At 47.5% G+C, this 20,600-nt stretch overlaps 2 protein-coding genes and 1 long non-coding RNA gene across 4 annotated transcripts in view; 2 read left to right on the top strand and 1 right to left on the bottom strand.

Moving 5' to 3' along the window:
• UBE2F (ubiquitin conjugating enzyme E2 F (putative)) overlaps nucleotides 1-10,581 on the top strand; it is a 54,702-nt gene extending 44,121 nt beyond the window's left edge. The window contains exon 10 of one of the 2 annotated variants that reach the window (XM_064433577.1): nucleotides 9,794-10,581. In XM_064433577.1, coding sequence (XP_064289647.1) covers nucleotides 9,794-9,844 — 51 coding nt within the window. In that variant the 3' untranslated portion in view covers nucleotides 9,845-10,581. The remainder of the gene's footprint in view (nucleotides 1-9,793) is intronic. The other variant, XM_064433576.1, reaches the window with a different exon arrangement.
• Nucleotides 10,582-12,313: 1,732 nt separating this feature from the next.
• LOC135309363 (uncharacterized) overlaps nucleotides 12,314-20,600 on the bottom strand; it is a 31,323-nt gene continuing 23,036 nt past the window's right edge. Inside the window, exon 16 of the mRNA XM_064435515.1 lies at nucleotides 12,314-13,207. Within this exon, the coding sequence (XP_064291585.1) occupies nucleotides 12,952-13,207 (256 nt within the window). The 3' untranslated portion in view covers nucleotides 12,314-12,951. The remainder of the gene's footprint in view (nucleotides 13,208-20,600) is intronic.
• Nucleotides 15,455-19,890, top strand: LOC135308530 (uncharacterized). The gene is made up of 2 exons (XR_010368939.1): nucleotides 15,455-18,562; nucleotides 18,916-19,890. It is a non-coding gene; the product is annotated as an uncharacterized LOC135308530 (long non-coding RNA).

Here is a 20,600-nt window from a genome sequence, read left to right as displayed (position 1 = left end):
TCTTGACATTCTACTTTTTTATTCTTTACATCTGCCTGCAAAATAAATTCTTTTTTCTGGGTGTCAGAACTGAGGTTTTGGCCTGTGGCTTAAATCAGTGCTGGGCTGCACTCACGGCTGAGACTCATCCCAGGGCTTTTCTCTGTTACATCTTGGAAATTTCAGCCCTCCAGCCTTGTGATAAAGAGAGTAAAGAATGTTTGGCAAGGAGCTCAGTGCAAGACCAAGATCTGAGTCATGACAGTGTCACAATTGGGTGGAAAAGCCACCCTCTCCTGGGAAGCCTCTGACAAAAAGGGTTTTAAAACCATTCTCCTTGTGCTGCTCAGGGGAGAGTTGCTCTTCATGGTTGGCAGTGGCTTAGGATGAATGGCCACTTATCCATGATCAATTTCCTGTATTCTGCTGTCAATCCCAGCTGTAATTCCTGGGCTGAAAGGAAATTTTCTCTCATGTGGGATTAAAGTCTGTGGCCATCTTTTTAGAAATAGGAGCAAAGGCTGTCATCAGGATGGTAATATCCTGAACAGGGCATTATAGTACAGATAGCTGCTGAAATGGGTGAAAAGGAAAAGATAGTTTGTGCCTTAGCTTTAGAAGCAATTGATTTAATGTGATTAATTCCAATTATTTTGAGTGGGGAGAGATTCAGAACTGCAGGGCACTTCAGGTTTAAAGTAAATTTTTGATTAAAGTTTCATAGACTGTAGAAATGTAATTGCCTAGGGGAAGGAGGGAATCCCTCCATATATTAAAAACGAAACAATGTGGTCTTGAACATACTGAACTACAAGATAGTAGCAATTAGGTGTAGAACAGGAAAACTTCTGTGAAGGAAATACTGGGTTGACAAGCCTGATGGTTTTCTCCTCCATACCCCAAGACTAAAACTATCTTTTTTAACAAAATGTTCTGGTGTTTGGTGCATCACTGTGCTGTGGACAGATGTGTCAATCCAGTGCCACTGCTGCTTTTAGAGCTTTTCTGTTTTCTGTCCTTTCACTTCTCTGATGAAAGTTGGAGTCTGTCAGTCTGCTGGTCTTGTAACAGCAGCAGAATAATTTGAAGAAATATAAAATTATGGATAATGATGAAAGTAAGGAGCCTCTGGAAAACTTGGCAAGGCAGCTGTCAGGTTCCATGAAAATAATCTTACATTTTAATGGAATGCAAGTTAAAGGACGTGGTAGAAACATTTCTTTGTTCTCTTGCTCATGCCCAGCAGAACCAAGTGAAATGATTCTGAATCACATTAGAGGGGGTGTTTGCTCTGTAGCTTTTCCAGCACTTCATCCTTGAGACATTTCCAGGAGGTATTTCAGAGTCACCTCTGGGAATGGCAGTGATTCTGCCACTGCTCGTGGCCCTCTGAGCTCAGCCTTCCAGCAGCTTCATTCCCACTGCCCCTTCACCTGCTCTGTCCTGAATTTAAAGTGAACCTTTGGCAATTGCTTTGCTTTGTAGTGTTTGTTTTTGGCAGAGGAGCAGGGCTTGTGCAGTGATGCCATCCATGTGTCCCCTCATCCAGCCTCCCCATCAATCCCTAGAGCTTTTAAGCACACCCTTGGATTCCCATCACATTTGCCAGAGCAGCAGAGTCTTTGCATCCAGTTCTGTAGCTATCACCAAAACTGGCAGCAGCAGCAGCAGGGCGAGGCTGGGCTGGGAGGGAGCCTCCAGGAAAGCTCCAGGTGGGCTCTGTGGGCACTTCCAGCTTGGAGCAGAGCCAGGCTTTGCTCTGCCTCGGCTGCTGCTCAGGCTGAGCTGGTGCAGAGTGCCAGGGGAGCAGTGCTGAGATCTGCAGGTCTGAGCAGCCACACTTTGCTGGCTCTGCATGCTCAGTGTGTCTTGTGCTGTGCTAGACATTCCCTGGCTACAGGGGCTCCAGACTCCTGCACGCTAAGTGAGGTTTTATTTTGGTAAAGAGACCTCCCCACAAGCTATTCAAACACCACAGGGTGTTCCAGTGCTTCCTGCTGGTCACAAGAGCTGCATCTTTTTCTTGCAGCTGTCTTTTTTCCTCTTCCCTGTTTAGCCACATTTGAAGTAATTAGTGCATACATGCACACTGCTGCATGTATGAATTTTTAGGGGATTTTGTGTGCAACTCTGATTTTTTTTCATTTTCATTGCTGCTGGCTCTCACTCCTAACATTGGAGCAAGATCTGCTGTTAAAATTGCCGAAGAAGTAATTGAGGTCAGGGCTTTGAAGTACTGCTTCTTCATTGTGAATTATTAATTCTCAAGGCGTACAGAAAGAGTGACATGATAAAATTCATTGTAAAATAGTGTACTTTGTCACACTAGCTGCTCTGCTTGCATGCATTCTGCTCTGCTTTTCATAACATCTCGTTGGATTACCTCTTACCATTTTTTGTTGTTTTCAGTTCATCTTCAGACTAGATTTCTCATTTTCAACTCCTCCACACAGTTTTAAAATTACTGTGATGTGAAGTTTGGGAGGTCACAGTCCTAGTGAGAAATTACAGTGAAAAAAGGGAAGTTCCTGAGAGTTTCTGGTGAGATCCAAGGCTGTGTTAGAAAACAGTTTGGGGTGATACAACTACTTCTATACCCATAGAAACTGTAAAAAAATACTGGTTGAAAACCAGGAACTTCTCAGGCTCTTGATTTCTGGTCTGGGTCCAAGAAAGTTTTCATTTTCAGCCCATTTGGTGTCAGACTTTGTCAGAAACTCTTGTTGAGGGCTCTTAGCTCAGGGAAGGGTGGAGAGCAGAAGGGCTGTTCATGCTGGTCATGCCAGGGACATCAACAGGGCTGGCTCTCGCTGTTTGCTTCAAGCTGGCTTTGCCAGGACCTCATTTTTTATGTTGTTTGCACTGTAGCATATTTGAGTCAATGCTGTTGCTTAAATTAGCACAGGCTCATCCTTGCTGTGCATGTTTCCTCTCTGTCCTTGGTCTGGCATGAGGGTTTCCACTTTAACCCCATCCCCTGGTTTAAATTGATAGCCCTGCACCAGCCCTTGACATCCTGAAATCTCTCTTCCTATTTCTAAATATTAGTGAGAATGCTGCTTTTTATTTATAACAGTAGAGAACTGCAGTGATGAAAGTGTGATGGTGCTTTTAACCTTCTTCAGGTGAAATAAGAAACTCAGATTTATTCCTGGCTGCTGAATCAAGTATCTCTTCCCAGATTTCTTCTAGAGGGGTTACGAAACACTGAAGAATTCTTTTAATTAAATGCACCCACAAGGTGTATCTGAAGAATTGAAGTAGATCTTTACCTTTGGCTAACCTCAGCCTTCCAAGCTTTTACCACACTGGAAAAGAATGTGGTCCCAAAAGGCTTTCAAGCTTGATGTGGTTTTTTTGGAAGCTGTTTAACTTTTGTTGTGGGGTTTTTTATTACTCTCTGATTACAGCTTAATGGCTTATTAAGAACAACAGTTCCATCCCAGTCCAAAAACATCTTTTCATAACAATTCTCCCTGTGAGTCATTGCATTTATTTATCTCCATATTTATTGCAGTAAATCCTTCACTTCCTCTGCTCCCCCAGCCACCCTGTTTGGTGTTTGTTGTTCCCACTGAAACCGTGGCAGCCATGGTAGAATACATCTTTGTTTCTCTGCAGCACTTCTGCATTTACAGAGCTGCACTGGGGTTTTTCTTGGATTGCCTCCCTATTTTATGTTCTGTGTCCTTGTTACAGCCTTTGAAAGCTTTTTCCAGCGAGCACAAAGTGCATTAAATGGCATGTGCAAATGAGCAACAGCACAGCTGCTAATTGTGCTAACAGATGTAAATAGGAAAAACATTCCTTTTCTAATGCTGCAAGTATTTATAGCAACCATTCCCCATCTTCCATAACACTTTGATTATGGATGGAGCCTCTCTCAGGTTCAGCGAAGTTGATGAAGCTTTTGCAGATGGTTTGATTTGCTGAGGTAATGTGGAAGAAATGCAGATGTTTAAAGCTTTTGTTTTAGATGCTTGAGGCAACGAAGTGGCTTAAAAGGAAAGCTTCTGCTTTGCATCCTTTAGAAGCATCCTTGGATTTTGAAAGGGAACATATGGCAGGGCTGTTCACGGGGACTCTGAGCTCTTGGAGCTGCATTCCCCACCTGCCCTGTCAGGTTAGTTGGAGCACCATCTGCCTGGAGCAGAGCATGACTTGCAGAACCCTCTGGCCACAGCCAGGCAGCTCCCATTTCCTCTGTGCTCGTGATTCATCCAGCAAGATCTGCATCCCCAGGACAGAGCCTCTCTTGGGAATGAGTGGCATCCTCATGGGTGGAAGTGTGTTTGCAGCTCAGAGGAGGTTGACCTCACAGTAATTGGGATAATTCGGGTAATTTTCCTGCAGGGGTTTTGGGTAACTTTTTGGCAAGGTGATCCCTCCTCCAAGGCCAGCCTTGGAGGAGCAGAGCAGACTGCAGACCTCGGGCACTGAGGCACCCAGCAGTCTCTGCTCCCTGGGTTAATTCCCTTTTTCTCTGTTTTCAGCAGCCCAGGTGAAATTTTAAATGGCAATAAGAGACCTGGGCAGTCTGGGCAAATCCCAAGGACTCTCCAGGCCTCCATCTCCATCCAGCCTCATGGGGGTTTTGGACTCACACTGCATTTGATCCAGGGCACAATTTGCTTTGGGAAGCTGCTTTGCTCTCTTCATCTGACTCAATTCTCTTGCCTTTGCACAAACAGGATTTATGTGTATTTATCTAATCCATAGCCTGTTCCTCCTCTAGGAACTTCAGAGAGTCCTTCTCTCCCTTTATCTTTCTCCAGTGACAGACAGCAGAAAATGTGTGGAAGCATGAGGGAAATGGTTCCTGCTTAAGATGTGAAATCTCAAACAAATCTGCAAATGTGTTCAGTGTGTCAACGAATTGCTGTGTCTCTGCAAGGTATCTGCAGCTTCTCTCTGTCCTGGCAGGCAGCTCAGTGCTTCCCACACAATTCTGCAACCTGCCTCTGTGTGCAGATAATTAAAAAAAAAAATAAAGTCCAAACCTTAGTGTTTCTCTTCTTCCTCACAGTGCTCCTCTTTCCCAAATAGCTGCAGTGGTGTATTCTAGCTTTGGTCTTTTTTTTTCCCTGCAGTAAAAATTTCACCTGTTTTTCCCTCCCTTAGTTCTTAGGCTACTAAGAAATCTGCTAAAGCATTTCCTCATCATTTTGCAAGATGACAATTGCTTGGTGTCTAGGAGAATTTTGAAATCTGAAGTTGGGATCACAGGCATGGAAATGGATGTGGCTTTGACTGCACCTGCTAAGCAGAGAGCTCGTGGGAGATACCTTTGTGTAGGTTTTTCACCCCCCCACTCCTCTCTTTCTTCAGAGAGGTAAAATTTAATTACAGAGCTTGGAAAACTCTTCACATCATGTAGAGAGTGAGCTAAATAAAACAATGAGAGGCAAATGAGAGCAAGGCAGGAACAAGAATTGTAAAAAAACCTCCTCATACTTGAGATTTCTGTACTACTCAAAGGTTTCATTCAGCTCCTTAAATGGGAGGGGATGTGTGGGGGTTGATGGGTGTGAATACTTACTATTTTCTGCAAGGGGAAAAGAAAGAAAAGATGGCTTTCAGAATAATTCATAGGGTTAGTGGGTTATTAAATCCTAAAGCCTTGGCTGAGCTGAGCAATGAATGCCATTTTACTGCTGCTCAGAAGCCCCCTTTGCTCATCACTGCAGAACCACAAGTCAGGTCCTAGCAGAGGTCGTTTGGAATTCAACCTTGGTGGTAAATGTTGGGTTGAGATAGTGTTCTGTTAAAATAGAGCTGCTTTAAAAAAGAATTACTACTGTTATGATTACTAGCACAGAAGAGGGAAGAGCAGAAACAACTGATCTGTGATCTTTTTCTGGCTCCACTGGAATTTTACAGGATAGTGGATCTACAGGATGGGAAGGCAGATCAGAAAGTTCATGTCAGTATCTGCTGGTTGTAGTCACAGTGAGGGGACAGATGTGTTAACCTGCACATTTTCCTGCAGGGGCTGGCCAAACACTGCAGGGTGTGAAGTACCAGTGGTGGGTGTGTGAAGGGTAATAAATGAGCTAAATCTGCTTTGTTTGGTTTTTTTTTTAATACATACTTTTAAAATTTTATTTTTGGGTAATCCTTATACATAATTTGTTTTTAAATAAATAAATAAAGATTCCCAAGGGAAAGTTTCCATCAGTACTTTTCCAGACTTCTCTGGTAGCTGTCACTGAAATATTGTGTTTGCTTTGGATAACTGAGCAAATTACAAATTGAAAGCTTAATAAAAGACAAGCAGTTAATAAGCATAACTTGGTGCAGTATAAACAGCTGAAAAAATGAAGTCTCCTCTCCCAGAGCTGCAAAATCAGGTCAAATGTCAGTTTTTGAAACTGTGCCTGGTTCTTGAGTGTGTGTTTCTACATGCTGTTTGAAAGGGTAGAATGGAATTCTCTTCTGGGGCTGAGGCTCTGCAGATCCTCTCCAAGTGCTGTTAAATACAACCACAGAACCCCAGACTGGTTTGGGTTGGAAGGGACCCCAAAGCCCACCCCATCCCACCCCTGCCATGGGCAGGGACACCTTCCACTGTCCCAGGGTGCTCCAAGCCCTGTCCAGCCTGGCCTGGAACACTTCCAGGGAGCAGCCACAGCTTCTCTGGGCAACCTGTGCCAGGGCTTAACCACCCTCACAGGGAAGAATTTCTTCCTAATACTCAATTTAAACCTATTTTTTGTCAGTTGGAAGCCATTCTTTCCTTTCCCTGTCACTCCAGGCCCTTGTACACAGCCTCTCTGATCACTTTTCCGCTGTGGATTTACAGCAGATGTAATTTTTTAGTAATTTGACCACATCTGGTGGCCAATCTGTGAAGGTTTGGCTCTTGCTGCATCTCTTTTCAAAATAACAAAGCCAAAAGCCCCATAAATTTTGATCAGCCTTAAAAAATCACCTGAGTTCTCGTGTCCAGTTTGGCTTTGGAGCTGTTTTAGCCTGAAGACAGCATCAGAAAGTTGCCTGGAGACCATGAAGGGTTTATGAAATGACTTGGAGAATTCTGAATGATGCTGTCTTTTCAGATGTTGGAAGGCTCTCCTTCCATTGTTGCAGGATGGCATTTTTGGAAAATTCATCTTCCATCTTTGGCACTCAGGCTCCTTGCAGTGTGAGGGGCTGGTGGTGCCAGGGGTTCCTTTTTGCAGCTCTGCTTCTCTTCTGTGCAGGAAGTTTTCACTGAAAGGAAACCTCTTTATCCCTTTAAAATCATTGTCCCCTGCCCTGTTTACTTTATGTGTGTTTATTCGTGTAAAGGTTATTTATTGAACCTCTTAGTACAAACAAAACATTTTTGTTTAAATACAGAGGGCACTTTCTGTGGGACATGTTATGTCCTTGAGGGGATGTTAGGAATCCTTCTTTTCCCTTCTCATTTCTAGCAGCATTTTGCCTCTTTACAATGCAGGGTACGTCCTGCTCTGCTGATTTTTTTCGCTTGTGATTATTCAGTGTTGCACATAAGCAGCTGTGCCCAGAGAGAAGTGCCCCCCAGGAATCAGGAGGTGCTGAGCCATATGGCAGGTGAGGATGGAACATTGCAGCTCTGGGCTGAGCCCCTCCTGTTCACACCCTGTGAATGCACCCTGCCAGCACCATCAGCTCCTTCAGGCCGGGCTGCTGAGTGACACTGTGCCTTTCTGGAGCCTTCTGCCTTCCCTACTGAGCTCTTGCTCTCTCCTCTCCTCAGGCTCTGCTGAGAGCCCATTTTCCTGTTTAGTAACTCATAAAGGGACAGAGGGAAAAGCCAAGGGTGCTCTGAGCTGTCTGCACTGCCCTGCTCTTGGATATTGTACAGCTGTGTATGTGTCCAGTGGAGTTTCCCAGCCCTGTGCTCAGTTCCTTGTAGTGATCCATCTTTTGGAGAAACACAGGAGTGGGAAACTCTTGGATTATGCCCTTTCTGACCCAGAGATGGGCTAACTGAGAGGCATTTTAAAAACTTTTATTTCATTTTCAGTCTCATGAGAAGGGTGAGACCACACAGATGTTATAATTCACATTACCACAATCAGAAGCTATTTTTTAATTACAACACATTCTAAGTGTTTCTTGGTCTATCAGCTTTAGCCACACCATGCTGTAAATGCCTTAAAGCAAATCATCTAGAATTACCCCTCGTGGGTCCCACTACAATGCATCTTTCATAGTTCTGTTTCTCCAAAGTATCCAGTCTTATTTGCAAGGCCATCCTTTGAAACTTGTTTCTAGTTCCATTTCTCTCTCAACATTGTCTGTCCTGTTCCATGGCATTTCTAAGTCTTCATTTCTTCTCTCAGAGTTTACATACAGATGTGTGAGCCTTCTGTCAGGCTTGGAGAATTCCCTACAAATCCATTTCCCACAGGAAACAATGTGCAAGAAGCCCTCAGTGAATTCAGTTTCCACCACAGCAAACATAACCTGCATCTCTGGTTGAAATCGCCTGGGTTTGGGAATTTTATTGCAGTTGAAGATGGCATTAGCTTTTAAAATACAGCATTTTTTAAACACAGCATACAGTTGGATGAGTGTGGAAATGGGTGTGCTTGCAGCAGAGTGAGAAAGTCAGTACACACACTATTGCCATTATTTAGTGCCACGTTGGACCAAAAAAATGCTCTTTCAGCCCAAAGAGCAGGCAGCCTGTTCCCAAGGAGGAGTGGGATTTCTGCAGCCCTGTAATGGGATATTTCTGCCTTAAACTGCATTTTAAACTCCACTGAGATTCTGAGCACTTTGCACTTTTATGGATATCCGTGAGGTACCTGATCAGCTGAAAAGTGAAATCACAGAGTTTCTGATGGACCGTAGGTTTTCTTTGATGCTTTTGCATTTTAACCGTGGGATAACCTTTATCCTTTCACTGGTGGAAAAACTCAGCAGCAGAAAACCAAACCATCACAAGGGGAGCTGATCTTAAGTGTTTGAAGTGTGGTGTTGCAGCCAGGGAAGTATTGATGTGTTTCAAGCTTGACTCAGGCAAAAATGTCAATTTAGTGCCTCTTCCTGGTGTGCTGAGATGTCCAGCTCTGGGGGGTCTGTGCCACAACACTTGGGATGTGTTTGAAAGGCATCATGCTATGTATTAGCAGACTTGGAGCTGCCAAGTGGCATTGTTTGAAGCAGGATCCTGCCTTGCTGTGATCCCACAGGTCGTGGCAGTGGGATTTTGTGCCCTTCAGTAAAGCAGAGCCTTGGCAGAGGATTTCAGTGCTTCCACAGCCTCTGCTCTCCAGGCAGCTGCAGTGTACCAGGACAGTGTTCAACACCTCCTCGTCTACTGCATGCATTGGTTTTTTAGTTGTTTTCTTTTTTAACAGATGTGAGTACATTCATTTCCCAGATTTTCCTGCTTTGTATTCCAGCAGCAGACAAAAATGGGAGCAGGAAAACCAGCAGAATGCCCTCTGGAACACAGGCCCCTCGGTGTGTTTGAGTGGCACATACTTAACACCAGCCTGTGAGAACAGCATGCCAGGAATGTGGTGTCTGCCTGGCATCCTGATCATCACACCATGTCAGAATTTCTCTTGCTCAGCATCTCTGTGCTTTATAAGCACAAACCAGCACAGCTCTGTGGTTTTCCCTGCTACAGAGGTTATGGAATGGCAGGCAGTGACAGTCTGTGTGCACCTAAGGTGGCAGGCAGACTTGTGCCAGTCCATTCCCCAGTGGAGATTGCTGTGAGCAATTGTAGGGATTCAGGGCTCTTGGGGACAGCTGTGGGCAGCTTCACCCTGCCAGTGCCACATTCCCTGTGAGCCCATCCCTGCTGTAACAGTGCTGTGCTTCCCTGCAGGAGGACTTTCGCAGTAAAGTGGAAGATTACATTAAGCGCTACGCGAGATGATGAAGGGGGATGGATGGCAGGACCACGGCTCCAGAGCTGTGCTGAGCCTCAACAGCAGCCAAAGCAGCCTGGCTTGTACCAGTCCTGTGTCCACGTTGTACTGAAGAGAAAACTAACTTCATAACCTGTCCATGTTCAAAGGAGAGTTCAGCAAGAAATTGTGTCTGTTGGTTGAAAAAGTTGTCTGCTTCCTTTTACAAATGTTTACTCTTCTGAACTGTACTGTATATCCTGTTGATGAGATATGCTTGAGAAGTTAAAAGAAGTCACTCTTGAAATTGTAATTACACTTTTTTTTTAACTCTTGCCTGATGTGGAGGGGGGGAAGGAAAAAAACAAACCCAAACAGCCCAAGCAGAAAAGGTGGTGTGTTTTTGGAGCACTTCAAGTTGGCAATAAATGGTCTCCTGTGAACCAAATCACAAAACTGTTGCCTTTGATGAGCAGAAAAAACAATATGAGCTTTTTCTGAGAGTCACTCAGCTGAGGCTTAGAGCTTGCCAGAGTGGAAATGCAAAATGAGATTCTACTTCTGGTGTTGAAGTTCTCGATGCTGTTTAATGTAAGTATGTTTTTGTCACAGTTTGGAATTTTTACATTATTAATTTCAGGCCCTCTTTGGGCTACAGGTTTATTGGTTTTTTGTTTCTATTCATTGTGTGAAGTAATTAAAAGAAATACAGGCTAACATGTAACTTAAGTATGTTTAGTATTAGTAAAATGATATATATATATTATATATATATTATATATTTCTGTGAAAAAATTAATGGAAGGGAGATTTTTTAAAAAAGAAATCTGCCTTTGGCTTTCCAGTCTGATGCGGGGAGGGAGCATCAGATGCTGTTTGATCTGATGAGGGTAAATTTAGGCACTGTCACCTGGAGAGCACCTAAGTGTGTGCTCAGGATTCCTGCTCTGAAAGGGAATGACACAGCTGGAGCCACAGCACATTCCCCCCCTCGTGCACACTTTGGCTTTCTTGGTTTGGGAGGATGTGATGCTGCAATTGCCTTTTCTGCAAGGAGTGGATGGCACTGAGAGCCTGCAGAGGAGAGGCTTCAGTCAGAGCTCCCTGGGCATCCTCCAGGATTGGGATCACACAAGGAGCTGATGGAGCCCAGCTGAGCTTTTACAAACCAGGAAATAAATATTTGTGTGATTTCATGCAGAGCAAGTGTGTGTGTGACACTTGGGCATTGGCTGCTGGGGTTTTATTCCCCCTTCATTCTCTCCTGCTGTTCCTCTGCTGCCGATGCTGGAGGAAATGACAACAATCTCCCTCAAGAGCACAGCAGAGCTGGGGTGCAAATGTAAGCATGAAACTTTGAGTTTTCCCTGTGCCTTTTCCTTTGCAGCTCCACCAGCTCCTGTAGCTGTTACTGGGGGCCTGGGAAAGCAGGGAGTGAAATGCAGGGATTGGCGTGCAGGAGGAGAGCTTCACCTGCAGACAGCATTCACAGGCAAACACAGACCAGCCCAGTGTTCTAAGCAGGCACCTGCAGTGAGAGATCTTTGCTGCCAGAACAGCTATGTCAGCAAAGGTAGGGTGAAACACTCACAGAAAGAGCAAGGTTGGGAATACATCTGGATTTTGCTTGTGGCATTAGAAGGATTCTCTCTTCTTGAGTCAAAAGCTCAACCAGGTTGCTGTAACAAAGTAGTTCTTCTCCCTGGTGCTGTTGACACGTTCCATCCTTCAGGAGGGGGGGTCACAGTCCCCATGGATGGCTCCCCACTCAGGCTGGGAACCTGCTGCTGTGCCCAGGGCAGAGCAGAGCCAGGGAAAGCTGGTCCAGGTACCAGCAGCCCTGTGAGCACAGAGCCATCCAAGCCATCCCTGCCTCCCAGACAATCCTGCCTCACCCCTTCCTGGATTGCTGCTTGCCTGCAGGAGATGAGCAGAACAATAAAGTTTGGATACTGTTCAATACTGTACAGGAGGGTCTGAGCATTGGTTTGTGCTCGTCCAGGACAGGGGGTCACCTCACAGTCCAGGAAAATAAACGGAATTTTTCCTGACAGTGAGGAGATTGGGGGGGGTGTTGATATCTTTACATAAGTATATATCTGTTTATATGTATTTTTATGTGTATTTGTATAGATGTAACTAACCTGTGCTTCTGCCAGAATCATGGACTGGTTTGGGTTAGAGGGGGTCCGGGCTGGGTGGGCCAGGCACTGGGCTGGGTGTCCCACTAGGTTTTAGGGGTTTTTTTGGGAAATGTGAGAGTCGGAAGTAAACAGCAGCTGGGTGTCCCCCGGGAACCCCGCTGAGCCAGCAAGGCACTGAAGGGGTCTGGAGTGGACCAGAGCTGTGAGGGCAGGGTTGGGGTTCCCCATCCCATCCCTGGTGCTGCCCAGGCTCCCTGCTCTGAGCTGACCCCACTCCTGGGGCTCTCTTGGCATCACAGAATGAGGGCACCGAGGGGAGGCTTCACCTCAGCCCTCACAGAGACGGGAACCTGCTTTATCCATGTATTTATTTCTTTATTTAGGTGGGTAAAGCACCTTATTCCCGTTCCCTGTCAGTAGCCCCAGGGCACCAGCGGTGCCACCCGATCCCACTGCCAACTTCCCCGCGTTGTCCCCCCCCTCCCAGGCCAAACCCAGTGCTTGGGCTGGGGGAGAAGATGCCTTTCCACGCGCGGGGGGAACCCAGAAGAGGACAGAGAGCGGGAGCCGGGGATGTCCGGGCGCACCCAGACCCGCGCGTTGCTGCCGCGCCGGCACCGCGGGGCTGGCAGGATTTCAGCTCCCCACCCCCTGGGGTTTGTTTCCCTTTACCCCACACCCCCTGGGGTTTGTTTCCCTTTACCCCACACCCCCTGGGTTTTCCCTTTACAGTTCTCCCGCTCGGCACACGATGCCGGGGAAGCGGCCGGTGCGGGCTGAGCCCTGCGGAGTCCCCGCTGCCCGCTCCGCCCAACACCCATCGCTAAATGACATTTACTCGGGAAGCAGCGGAGGAGCGGCGCTGGCGATGCTGTCCCAGCCTCCGGGGCTCGGTACCCTCCGTGCCGCTCCTCCGGCAGGCTCTTCCCGAGCTCCGGGCTCGCCGCAGGGGAGTCCCGCCCGTGCCCCCCCTGCGCTGCCCTGCGCCGCCCCTACACGATGCCCTCGCTGCGTTTGCTCCTCCACACCACGAGCGCCGTCATCAGCAGGGTGACAAGGACGGGCAGCACGATGAAGGGACACAGCACGCCGTTCGGGGGGTCGTGCAGCGCCCGGCCCGACGGGGAGCAGTTCCTGAAGTATTGCTTGTGCACGGCCACGAAGAACTCGTCCACCAGCCGGTTGGGCCAGTAGCAGTCGAGCCTCTCGGCGATCAGCGCCGTGCAGTTGGTGAGCTCCCCGTAGGTGCTGCAAAACACAGGGACACCGGCTGGCACCGCGGTGGCACCGTGGTGGCACCGGCACAGCGCCCGGACACGGCCACCCCACCTTCCCCCCGTGCAATATGAAGTACTGTATCCTTTATATATAGCATCTATAAAATACAAAATATATACTACGTAATTTACAATTAATAGAATAGAATAGAATAGAATAGAATAGAATAGAATAGAATAGAATATCTCATATATATAATATACAACACATATATTATATATATTAATATATTATATAATTATATAATATATACTATATTATATATAGTATATATTATATATTAATAATATATATTAATATAATATATATATTATGTATTTTTTCATATATCGCATACAGTATATCCTTTCCCGTACCATATATTCTATTACATAAGTGTGTACCTGAGGTTGCACTACACATGTGAGTGCTTAAATTTTTTTAGCTATATTTTGAGTTTCCAGCTGGATATACCCAGCCCCATGAGAATATATAGCGGGTTTTTGAAAATTTATGTGAGCTATAAAAATATATGGGGTTTTGAGTTCACAGCCAGAGAGGTAAAAAGGTAACAGGGTATTTTAAATTCCCACATTTGATGGCAACTCTGAAGTGCTCACTCACACCCAGAAGCTGTTTTCATTTATGGAATGACGTGGTGGTGGTGGTTTAATTTACAGAAGGAAATGAAAACAGAAATAGTATTTACAGGAATACCAAGAAGCAAGTTTGGAGGTTTCTGGTTTGGTTTGTGTTAAATTTTGCAGAGTTTCCTGGCTGAACTGGTGCTATTAGAAAATACAGGCTAGTCCCACATTTTAAGCAGACCTTCAGGAAACCCATCCCAACCTGGCCTTGGGAGCAGCATCCTCCAGCTTGTGTGGGCTCAGTCCAAAGTGGGACAGAAATAAGTCCACTGCATCTACTTTAAAATGTCCTTCAATTTGCCTAAAACTGGGAAGATAGCACAGAAACCAGCCGGGCAGGCCCACCCCTCTAGGACCAGCAAGTCCATTTTTCCTTTTTTTTTTTTAATACCTGGAAAAGCAGGAGCAGCCCTAGGCCAGAGCCACTGTCCCTGTGCCAGGCCATGCAGCCATGCTCTGGAATGACAGCTAAACCTTCCCTGCTTTAAAAATGACAGCTGAACCCTCCCTGCTTTAAAACTGGCCATGCATAAAGACACAGATACAATTTCCCCCCATCCCAATTAGTCATGTCTAATCCTAGAGAAGCAAAGCAAAGCAAACCCCAGCTCTCCAATTAAAAACCTGCCTGGGGGAAAAGAAATATTTTGGAAGCAGCTTCCCAGCCTCTCTGCACAGCCCCAGCACAGCTCCTCAGCTGGGGCTTGGGGTTTTGGGGCAGGCTGTGCCCACACAGCCAGAGATTTAATTAATAGGGCCTGCAGCTGCTAAAACAGCTTCTGCTCAGCATCCCAATGTGCAAAATTACCATTTCCCGTTCATCAGCATCCTTAGGAGATCTCAGGAGCTGCAGCATCTTCAGGAACCAGAGGGAAAGTGTTAACAGGCGAAGAGAAGCTATTTTTAAAGCTCAAGAGCCACAGTGCAGCTGGCTTAGCCCTTCCCTGGCTCCAACTGCTCTTCCACAGGGATAAATCACTGCTCCCACCACTGTTTGTGGAGACATGCAAGGAACCACAGCCCAGCAGTGGCAGCAGATGAAAGGATAAACGGGCACTGCCCTTTGCAGGGGGCAGCAGTGCATTCCAGCAGGTGAGCATGGAGCTGAGGGAGGGGCTGGGCAGCCACGGCCCCAGGAGCAGCACGAGGGGCTGGCCACAGGGCTGTGACTGGAGGGAGGGCACTCACCTTGATGGAGTGGCTCAGCACACCCTGAGTCTCTTGTCCCTTCTACTTTTGCTGTTTGCATTAAAGCCCCCTGCTCCAGCTGGCATCTTCAGCAGGGCAGGGTGGCACCCCGGGCACTGACCCCACACACCCCTGAGGCCCCTGGGGAGAGAGTGGGAGGGTCCCAGAGGGAAAAGAAACTCTTCAGGAGCAGGTCCCAGTGTGAATGTGACACTGAGGGCTGCTGAGCTCCTGGCCAGGAGAGCAAGGCTGGTGCTCTGCAGGAGCTGATTTCTCACCCAGAGCACACCCGGCCATGGCACTTCATCCACGGCCAGCTGAGAGCAGAGCTCAGCTCCCAGCTGTGCCCAAGTGCTCCCATTTCTTCCACTGCACCTCACAGACCCCCAAACGGCCCTGTGTGCCTCCATCATCTCTGTCCATCCCAGGTGCACCAGTCACAGGGCACTGGGGACCTTCTCCTGCCACAGCAGGACACCAGCAGGATCCACAGGCTGGGAAGGGACAGCCAGGGTTAACCACAGATCCAGGCTGCTCACGATCCTGTCAGACAGGATCAGGATCCCTCTGGAGAGCAGCAGTGCTGCTGCCTGGGCCTGACTGTGCTCTTCCCTGCCACAGCCCTGGTGGATGTGTCCCACTGCCTCTCCCAGGCAGCATCTGCTGCTCTCTCTCCTCACGTTCCTGTGGCAGCACCAGGCCAGCCTGGTCCCCCTGGGAATTCAGCCTGGGCTGGTGGTGAGATCCTCAAGAAGGGGGGGTTGTTTTCCTGCTCAGCTCTGCCCTGCTGTTGTCACCCCCAGCCCAGCCCCAGCACGCCGTGTTCCCCCACACCAGCAGGGCAGAGCTGAGCCAAGCCTGGAGGCTGCAAGGATCACCCTGAGGCACGGAGTGAGAACTCCCTGGAGAGAGGATGCTCTGCTAAGGGGGGTAAAGCAGCCTGAACTTCACCCTGTTTGAGAAAGTTCCCAGGGATGGATGGAGAAGGGGGGTCACGATTTGCCCACGTGGTAACATCAATCTCTACACAACAATTATTGTGCTCATTTTAACAGCTTTGCTTCAATATGGATTCAAGAAACAGGGCAATATTTCATACCTATGCTATGTAGGAAATAATTGGATGCAGCCACACCCAGACCCCACCCCAGGACATTTGAGGATGTTTTTCTGCATCTTTTTGCATCTCCTGACTCAACAGAACAGCCTCCATAATAAACTTTGTTCCAAGCTTCCATTCTGCCTGTAGCCAAGCTTTTGGCTTTCAGACAAGCCCACAGCTCATTTGCAAGCCCCCATCTCCTCCACAAAAACATTAAGCAGCCATTCTAGGATAGCACTGGGAGGAGGGCAGGTTTTCACAAACAATCCCACCACTGCCAGGAGACAGACACCTGGCCCTGAAAATCTTGGCTGTGCTTGGGAATGTTCTTTCCCTACCCAATGTGAGCTGCAGTTACAACTGTTGTCCCTGTCTCCATGGAAATGCTTTGGCTTTAAAGGATGCTGTGGCTGGACTGCCTGGGATGAAGGGCTGCAGGCAGGATGGGGATGGGAAGCAGTCAAAGAATGATTTAGGGTCTGATGGCATCTGAATGCTTGTACTGCTATAAATCCTAAGGAATTCCTCCGGGGTTTTTTACCACTGCAGCCAAGACTGGAATTGGCTGTGGCATTTATTCCTTGACAGCACTTGGATGTGGATGGTGTTGCACTTGGACTGGGGCTCACAGGATTGACAGCTTTGGGGTTTTTTCACCATGAGTATCCCGGGATTTCCTGTTCTCCCTGAATTCCTTGCTTCAGAGGGTGAAAAAGAAAACACCATCAGGCTTCACTTTTGCTTTGCAAATTGAAAGAAAACATTGATTTCCTCCTCTGCAAGGCTGCAGAGTGAGCCTGGAGCCAGGCTAAAGGGGTATGCAGGAGGGACCTGGCAAGCTGAAGATAAATAAGTAGATAATAAGAGAATGGATCAATCTGTTTTCTGTAAATAATGGATCAATAACCTGCAGACAGAGTGTGAGTGTGCTGACAGCTGGGAGAGCAGCTCCATCCCTGGCTGCAGCTGTCAGAGCAGCACCATGATTACCCTGCTGAGTCCTTCCCAGCACGGGGGCAAAGCATTCCAGGGAGATTTTCAGCAATGCCACAGCCTGGATATATTTGGGATGAAGATGCCTGGCTGGGCTGGAGTGACACCCACAGCTGTGGCAGCACTCAGCACCCTGAGCATCCCCCTGTGCACAAACCCTGCTGCAAATCCATTCCCTGGCCTCGGCCCTGCAGCCCAATCCCAGCAGGACAAATATCCCCAAGTCATCAGCGCCTGCTGACGCACTGGGGTGGCAGTGGCAGCCCCAGCCCTCCACACCCCTGAAATAGCTGCCTCCAGGGAGACCACAGCTAATCCCCCTGGCCCAGCCCATGGAGCTGGAGTCAAAATAGCCGAGCTGCTCTTTGGGATAACTCACTGGGCACAGCTGAGCTCCTGGCCAAAGCAGCTCGGCCACCAAAGATCCGAGATGCAGCGCCAGCCTGGCCTTGAGTCCAGGGCAGCCAGAGTGGGCAACAGCTCACACAGGCTCCCTCAGTCCATGAGAAGAACTTGAATACCAAAATCCACCCTTTTCCCCTAAATAAGCAAGGGTGAGAAAGCCAGCAGAGCTCAAGGGGGCTGGACAAACCTTCCCAGAGAGCTGGTGCTGGTCCACATGGCCCAGGCCAACCTCACCCAGTACTCTGCTCCAGAGAGAGCCCTGGGCTGCTCCAGAACAGGAGCAGTGCTGCAAAAGCTCAGCTGATGCCTCTGAGGGCGAGAGGGCAGCAGGGTAAGGAGAAACCCCCTAGGTAAGATTAGACAAAGCAGTTTTTGTGTTAACTTCTTTACTTTCTCTGTTTTAGCAATTTCATCTTCTGTTAACTCAGTAGTTTAACCTACACACCAACTACTGAACCCATCCACAGAGCAGCATCTGCTGCCTACAAACAGGACCAGTGACCCACGATGACAGACTCTGCTGAGACAATTGATTTGTCCAGATTGAAACACGGGGTCAGAAACTAGAGGATACATACAAAAATCACAGAAATTAGAAAGTATTGATTAGGAACAGGCACATAAATGATGGGAATTGCTTAATATCTGCTGCATCCTTGGTCTCCTGAGAAAGGAAAGGACTAGGTGCAAAACAGCAGGGAAGAATGCAAGGATGCTTGGTAAGGGGAAGGATGTTTATCAAAAACAGCATACAGTATGCAAGGACACTGAGATATGGAGGCTCCTTGGGCCCCTGAAATGAATCTGGACTCCTGGCTTGGACAGTGGCCAAAAGATCAGTAAGCATGTGCAAGGCAACAGGGTCAGAACGTCAGCCCTGAGGAAGACAAGTTTACTTCATCCCCCAGGATCCCCGAGACAACAACCAGAGACAACTGACAAGATGATTAGTACACAAAGCTGAGAGGGAGGGGAGCCAGGAAATTATCTACTGTGAACCTTGATGCATAGGTAACATTCCAGGGGATAAAAGAAAACCTGAGTGAGCAGGGGGCAGGCATGACTTGGTGGAGATATCCTCATGTGTCCGGCCCAACAAAAGCATACCTAACTTTAAAACTCATTGTCTGAATAAAAGCACACCTAACTTAAAAACTCATTCTGTCTGAATAAAAACATACCTAACTTTAAAACTCATTCTGTCTGAATAAAAGCACAACTAACTTTAAAACTCATTCTGTCTGAATAAAAACGTACCTAACTTTAAAACTCATTCTGTCTGCATAAAAGCATACCTACTTTAAAACTCATTGTCTGAAAAAAAGCATACCTACTTTAAAACTTATTCTGTCTTTGAATTTTAGAGTCTCTCTCAGTGTCAAGATGTTCCCATCGTGCCATCCTCAACTGAGCAGGAATTATGGAGCTTAGGGGCATTTCCCTGCTAAATGCTGCATCCAGGAATCATCCCACCATGATGCTGCTGGTGGTACAGAGGCAGAACCTCCCAACACTCCTCGTTTCAGACAGGTTTCAAGCACTGAAATGCCTTGGTTTGGGGCAAGATCTGGAGAGAACAGGCTCTAGGCAGGTGCTTTATTTCCATTTCTTTTTCTCACACCTGGTGGAAGACAAAATCCTTCCCCTAGGCCCAGAGGGGTGACCAGCCAGCTATGCCACCCCCTGCCCACTCCTGCTGGGACATCTTCCCTTTCCCAAAAAGAGGATGGTGATTCCTCTTTTTTTCCACACAATCCAGGGAGCAAGGTGTTGAGCCCACCCAAACCCCATATCCTTGCAGCTGATTTACTGCAGTAACCAAACTTTTTCTACCCAATTTCTCCACTGTCCTGAGGGCACAAGGGGATCAGAGGAATGTCACCTCTCAAATAACCCTGAGCCATGTGTTTGCACGGAGCAAATGGACTCAGGCAATCACATTAAACCCTGCAAGCTTACCAACATTTCCTCCAAGTGCCTCAAGGGGAACGAGTTCAGCTGAAGCTGCTTAGGAGACAAACAGCTAAAGAACAAGATGGTCAGGGCTGGGACAACAGCAGCAGCAGCCCTGGGCATTTCTGAGCAACAGACCAGGCTTCTCAAGACCAAAAACCTCCCACAGTCTTTCAGCTCTCTTTTCTTCCTCTCCATTCTGCCAGGGACCAAGGGGAAGGAAAACCCAATGGTGTTGTTTAGAACAACAGAACAGAATCATCAAGGTTGGAAAAGACCTCCAAGATCCAAGCCAAGATCCTCCAAGTCCAACCTTTGGTGGATACACACACGTGTGTTTGAATTTCACCCAGAAGAAAGGGCCACGAAGCAGGAAAGCACAGAAATCTCACAAAAACCTCTTAATTTTTGTGCAAAGCACTCATGGCACACAGCACCATCTGCTCCCTGTTTCCAGCTGACCCCCATCCCTACTGCTGTCACATGAGCTCATTTTTGTGCTGCCACTTCATTTTCCCAGGGAAAGGCCAAGGAAAGGCACAAGATGGAAAGTCAGCCACCCCGACCAGTCTTTCAGCTTCAATCAAAACCATCTCAGCAGATCTACACTGTGGTGGTACCAAAAGATTCAGCTCTGCTGACTATAAATAGGAAGGAGCTAATCCAAAGAAAGCACTGTTTGCAATAAAAATAAAACCAAACCCAAAGGAAATCCCCCCAAAAAATCCAACAAACCCCTGCAGAGCAGCACATTCACCATGTGTGGGGTGTCTCCCTGGTGGGGCTGCACTTTCCACCCTCCTCATCCCACAGAGATGCTCCCAAGCATTCCAGCAGGGAAGCAAGGCTGCACCTCTGCTGCTCCCAAGCTGTAACTCACAGCTGCCTCCCTGACACTGATTACAGACAGGAGGCTTAGCAGGCAGCTGCCATTGCCATACCACTGCAGCCTCTCCCTCTAGGTGCTTGGGAAAATCAACACACAGCTCCTGGAAGCTCTGGTGGGACAGTTTGGGGTTTTCTCACAGCGCGGCTCTGAGCACAGCTCGGTGGGTTTGAACTGTCTGGAGAACCAGAGTGCTGAGCAAACATGAAA

Source organism: Passer domesticus, chromosome 10 (assembly GCF_036417665.1).
Source record: "Passer domesticus isolate bPasDom1 chromosome 10, bPasDom1.hap1, whole genome shotgun sequence".
NCBI classification, from domain to species: domain Eukaryota; kingdom Metazoa; phylum Chordata; class Aves; order Passeriformes; family Passeridae; genus Passer; species Passer domesticus.
Note: the sequence above shows the minus strand (reverse complement) of the source record. Positions and strands in the feature narration are given on the sequence as shown.